General features: G+C 53.2%; 1 protein-coding gene across 2 annotated transcripts in view; it reads left to right on the forward strand.

The window, feature by feature from the left end:
* SMAD6 (SMAD family member 6) overlaps window positions 1-2,324 on the forward strand; it is a 73,026-nt gene extending 70,702 nt beyond the window's left edge. For both annotated transcript variants that reach the window (XM_074327527.2, XM_074327526.2), the window contains one exon: window positions 1,462-2,324. In XM_074327527.2, coding sequence (XP_074183628.1) covers window positions 1,462-2,003 — 542 coding nt within the window. In that variant the 3' untranslated portion in view covers window positions 2,004-2,324. The remainder of the gene's footprint in view (window positions 1-1,461) is intronic.
* Window positions 2,325-6,000: the final 3,676 nt, after the last annotated feature.

Here is a 6,000-nt window from a genome sequence, read left to right on the forward strand (position 1 = left end):
CAGTTCCCTACTGTGTGGCGAGGCCGGCTTCCAAGCAGTGCAGAGGATGTCGGGACCTGTCACCTGCTGCTCTGGGGCTTCTAGGTGGTGCCAAGCTGAAGACAGACAGAGCTGACCTCACCCAGGCTCCCGAATGAAGGTGTTCGCAGTGTTTCTTCCCTCGGATTTCGCTGGACTTTGATCAGTTTCTCTTGGAGAACAGGAGCCATAAAGTGCCTTGCTTGCTGTGCTCTCATCAGGCCGCCTGCAGAATTCTCCCTCTGTGCAAAAGCCCCAGCCAGGGCCTGTGGGAGAACATATCACCTGGCTGGGCAGTCATGGGTGTTCACCTGCTCCTCAGAGCTGTGAGCTCAAAGGAAAGAGCAGAATGTCCAAAGGCTTCCAAGTCTGAGAAGCCGCCCCCACCAGAGCAGTGAGCATGGCGCTGCCCTTTAAGGCAGGCCCCAGCCTATGTGTTCAGTCTTCGGTCTGGTCTCAGAAAATTGTTAAATTCATCCAGATACACAGAGATGCCCCAAGCCAGAGTGAGAAGGGATTCCAGTAATCCTCTAGGCCACCCCTTTGCTGTCTGTGGGGAAACTGAGGCCCGGAGAGGTGCAGCACACAATTGTGAGAGCTGGTAAACTCTGAATCCCTTGAGGAGCGGTTTTCTTTAGCTTTAGAGACTTTCAGCTTCTCTATCTCACAGAGGTGGCTGCAGCTTTGGTGAAAACCTACCCTTCCTGCCAAGAGCCAACTTGAGGGGCAGGGGGTAGGGGACTCAGCATAATGCTCCAGGCCAAGGCTGGGAGCAGTCAGGCAGCCATGATTCCAGGCTGCAAGGGATCCTGCGGCCAACTCCCCCACCCCCACCTTCCTAGGCCTGAGTCCCCGAGTGGTGATTATGCGCCCTCTATCTTACCCTGGCTCTGTGCAGGTGGGGGCTTGGACTGACTGAGTTCAAGTGCTGGCCGTGCCACTCAGCAGCTGTGTGGCTTTGGGCAGGTGCCGGTGTCTGGCGAGTCTTGGATCCTCCTTTAAAAGAGTGATGTGATGGGAGGGCCCAGTGAGGTCCCCTGCAGTAAGACGTGCAGTGCACTGCGCCTGGAGTGCCGTAACCATTCAGCGTTCAGTCAGTCCCGCCTTTGGGGGTGTGGGTTTTTGTCAGGCACCTAGCTTGTGAAATTCTATTGCCAGGAGCCGGCTCTGCTGCATGTTTGTGTTCCCACAGAACATAGCACACAGTAGGTGGTTGCCTTCTCTGTAGGTTCATAGCTTCTGTTTTCTCTTGTGTGTGTGGGGGGGGGGTGGGGGTCCTGTTGTATGTTAAATTTCCTGAGTCCAACCTGGCACACAGTAGGTGCTGGCATGCGTGTTGGGTGCTAGAAACACCACTGCACCCCTACCAACCACTCCTGCTCCCGTCTGCCACCCGCCTCCCCACCCGGCATAAACACCCTGTACCCTGTGCTTGCTCTGCAGACGCCAGCATGTCTCCGGATGCCACCAAGCCGAGCCACTGGTGCAGCGTGGCATACTGGGAGCACCGGACGCGTGTGGGCCGCCTCTACGCGGTGTACGACCAGGCCGTCAGCATCTTCTACGACCTACCTCAGGGCAGCGGCTTCTGCCTGGGCCAGCTCAACCTGGAGCAGCGCAGCGAGTCGGTGCGGCGCACGCGCAGCAAGATCGGCTTCGGCATCCTTCTCAGCAAGGAGCCGGACGGCGTGTGGGCCTACAATCGGGGCGAGCACCCCATCTTCGTCAACTCCCCGACGCTGGATGCGCCCGGCGGCCGCACCCTGGTTGTGCGCAAGGTGCCCCCTGGCTACTCCATCAAGGTGTTCGACTTCGAGCGCTCAGGCCTGCTCCAGCACGGGCCTGAGGCAGACGCTGCTGACGGGCCCTACGACCCCAACAGCGTCCGCATCAGCTTCGCCAAGGGCTGGGGGCCCTGCTACTCCCGGCAGTTCATCACCTCCTGTCCCTGCTGGCTGGAGATTCTGCTCAACAACCACAGATAGCGGCCGCCGCTCCGGCAGCGGCCACCATCGGCCCCACCTCCAGGGGCGGCCCGTGCCCAGAGACACAGCCCCCACGGACGAAACCCCCCAAATATCATCTACCTAGATTTAATATAAAGTTTTATATATTATATGGAAATATATATTATACTTGTAATTATGGAGTCATTTTTACAATGTAATTATTTATGTATGGTGCAATGTGTGTATATGGACAAAACAAGAAAGACGCACTTTGGCTTATAATTCTTTCAATACAGATATATTTTCTTTCTTTTCCTCCTCCCTCTTCTTTATGTTTTTTTTTTTTTTTTTTTTTTTTTTTTAAAAGAAAATGATACAGCAGAGCTAGGTGGAAAAGCCTGGGTTTGGTGTATGGTTTTAAAAATATTAATGCCCAGACAAAAAGCTAATACCAGTCACTCGATAATAAAGTATTTGCATTATGGTTTTTTTTTTTTTTTTTTTTTTTTAAACTGTCTTCTTTTTAACAAAGAGGGACGTGTAGTGCTTCAGTGAGTTTCTGACTCAGGCACCCTGAAACTTGATTTCAGTCCTTTGCCAGATAAAGAGTAGAGGGAAGACATTGAAAAGGGAGGAAGGACATATGTTTACTGTTAAGGCCACAGGAGGTTCTGCTGTTCCTTCCTGTCTATGGCTGCGGTGTGTCCACAGGGTGGGGAGGAGGAGGGATGAGTGCATGGCCCATCCATCCTGGGTGAGCTTTCCCGTCTGATGGCTCACGCTCTGTCTCTCCTGAAGGAAGTCAGTCTGATGGTGGAGACCCAGGTCCACGCCTCCCATCTCTAAGCTGTACACAAGCTAGAAGAAGACACTGTTTCTTACCACTTCAGGGAAATGGCCTGAGGAAGGAAGACTGGGAGGCTGGGCCTTCGGCTCACCTACCATGGTGTAGAACCCACAGTGAAGTCCTTCTGGCCTCGCCAAGCTACCCTCCCATCCCCCACCAAATAGCTCAGAACCTGTACATCTGGGGCTGCATTTGTGATTTATGCAAAAGCCAGTGGTTTCTTTCTACTCTATAAAAGGGAAAAGTTGAGGTTCTGGAAGGGTAAATGGCTAGCTCATGACAAATCTAGATTAGAAGTTATATTTAATTGTAGGACCAGAGCCATATTAAATCAGTTTTCTCTCTTGAGAAAACTCAAAAAAGGAGGCCTCGTTGGCCAAATAACTAAGGGGAATGTTACATTATATATCTTCTTTCTTGGAGATTTATATCAACAGAGTAAATGCCCTGAGAAGTCCTGTGGATTATCTACTGCTGCATAATAAATTATCCTAAAAGTTAGCAGCTTGAAACAACTCACATTTATTATCTCAGTTTCTGCATTCAGGAATGCAGGAGCAGCTTAGCTGGGTGGTTCTGGTTCAGGGTTTCATGCGGTTGCAGTCAAGCTGTTGGCCAGGGCTGCAGTCACCTGAGGCTTAACGGGGACTGCAGGACCCACTTCCAAGCTCACTCCTGGGTCTGTTGGCAGGACGCCTTAGTTCCTCACTACAGAGGCCTACTCATGACGGCTTCCCCCGGAGCACACTATCCAAAAGAGGAAGACCAAGAATGAATCTGCCACCTTACGTGACCTTACCTCCAAAGTGACACGCCATCACTTGTGCCCTATTTTGTTGCTCACACAAACCATTCTTGCTACAGTGTGGGAGGAACTACACACGAGTGTGAATGCCAGGAGGTGGGGATCATGGCCGCCATATCCTCCAAGAAATACACCGTTTCATTTTGTTTCTCAAAGTTATTTGCCAAGAGACTCTTGCCCCACCTCTGCTACTTCTCCATACTAAGGTACATTGGTGCCTCCAGGCTGGCCCCTGCTGACTGCTGGACATGCCAGGGCACCCCAGGCTGAGGCTCTGCCCTGAAGATGCTCATCTGGCATGCCTGCCTCGCTGGTTACTCTTGGGGTGGAGTCTGTGTGGCAGCACCTCGGGCTCAGGCAGTCAGTGGGGTGTCCAGGAAGGATGAACTAAGGAGCCACTTCTGTGGGAGTGCTGAGGCGAGGAATCGGGAGGACTCCCAGGAAGGCTCAGTGCTTCAGCTGTGGTCCTCACAATGCATGAGTGGCACGCTGACAGGCTAGGAGTGGTGGAGGGGGCAGGAGTAAAGGGGCAAAGCCATGGAAGTCACAGAAACCAGGAGGTATCCTTCGTGTGGCATACCCAGGAGGCAGGAGAGGGGACACTTGTGCTCTGGATCCAGGCTGCCTGCAAACCCCAGCTTTGCCACTAATAGAGATTTCTTAATGTGCCTTGGTGTTAAGAGGATAAAATTGTTCCCACCTGAGAAATAGGTGTGGCCTGGAGAACTAAGCACACACAGCCTGGTCCATCATCAGTGCCTATCGTTATTAATACTGGGCCAGAGCTGGAAAGGGAGGCTGGGAGCCCTCACATGCCAAGCTGAGCTGAGGTGGCATCCAGCAAGCAGTGGGGAAGGTGGGATTGTTTCTGAGTGAGAGGAGATCAGATCTGGACTTTTAAGAAGTGACATGTAGGGGCTTTGTGGTGGGGAGGGGGCAGACTGCAGGAAGGAATGACTCACCCGAGCCCTGAACCTATCTTGGCTCCCCAGAGCACGGTGCCCACCAATACCAGCCTCCTGACAGACTCCTTGCCCTTAGAAGAAGCAGCCAGTGTGTTGGTGTGGTGATCACAATCCCCCTTCATCAGGGAGCGAGAGTGATAGGGATTGACACTCCCATTTGACAGAGCTCATAGATGATGGGATATGAACAGGTTTCCCGCCTTCCCCACGGCCTATTCCATGCAGATAGACGGTGACGTCCTTCCCTATCTCCCAGGTTCTCAGAGGGTGTCCACTTAGGCAGAATACATGGATTCCCTCTAGAGTTAAGCCTCATGAGCCACACTGTCCTGCGGGAAGGAAAACGCTCCTGGTTTCCCTGCCGGTCCAGGTTCCTTCACTTCTTCACTCTCCCAGTCTGACCCTCCCGGAAGACCAGCTCCCTCTGTGGCCCTGCACCTCCCAGGCCCTTGTCCTATAGCAACGAGCAGAGCAGGCTGTGCTGCAGAAGGATGAGCTGCCAGTAACTGCGTTTTTCTTTCCAAGGCAATCACTTAACTCACCGCTTGTGAGCCCTTCCTATACCCTAAGTGGTGTTCATGCGTCTAATCTTCATGAGAATCTCTGTGCAGTGTTCTCAGTTATGACATGAATGCTGTCCTTTGCCCAAACTCCCTGGGGAAAGGAACAAGCCCTCTGTCTCAGATGCCAGCTGGGGGCTCCTCCCATGGTTGGCTGTGATTGGCTCAGCTGGCATGGGTTTGGCCCTTGGGGAAAATTGGCAAGCTGGAAGGGCTGAACTCTGGGGACCCAGAGCCATCAATCCCTGACCCACCCTCGCCTGACGCTGCGGACCTCCCTGAGGTCCTTGTGTGGCCTCGAGTTTCAGGGAGAGGTCTTGTGGCTGCCTTTCTTCATGGGGGTCTGAAATCCAGTTCCTGCCCCTCAGTTTACAGATGGAGAAACCGAGTCCTAGACAGAAAAGGCTGAATTGCTGTCACAAGTGGCAGCAGGACCTGCCATCCTCCCCTCTCTCCCAGTCACGGTACCCCCGTCATTGTGGTTTCCCCCAGACCACCCAGGGATCTGGTGACTCAGGCTCCAAAGGAGACACTTTCTAAACAAAGCCTGGTCCCTGAAGAGTGTGATGCAAGCCAGGTCCCTGCAGTCCCAGGAAGTGAGGTGGGTGGGGCTTACTGCCCCCAAACCCAAGCTCAGGCCTGGAGAGGGGGAGGGGGCAGAAGGCAGGATTTCCTGTAATTGACTAGGTTTGGAGATAGGTCAGTTCCTCTGTTGCCCACTCTTCTCCATTCCATAGCCCACCCCCATTTTGAGATCTTCCTCTGCCTCAGTCTCTGGGAGAGTCTGGTGGTATAGGGGTGGAGGGATATGATCTAAGAGTGGGAGAAGTCGAACAGGGGGAGAGGGGGCACCCTG

This window comes from Rhinolophus sinicus, chromosome 3, assembly GCF_057876585.1.
Source record: "Rhinolophus sinicus isolate RSI-liver-muscle chromosome 3, RSI-T2T, whole genome shotgun sequence".
Classification (NCBI taxonomy): Eukaryota; Metazoa; Chordata; class Mammalia; order Chiroptera; family Rhinolophidae; genus Rhinolophus; species Rhinolophus sinicus.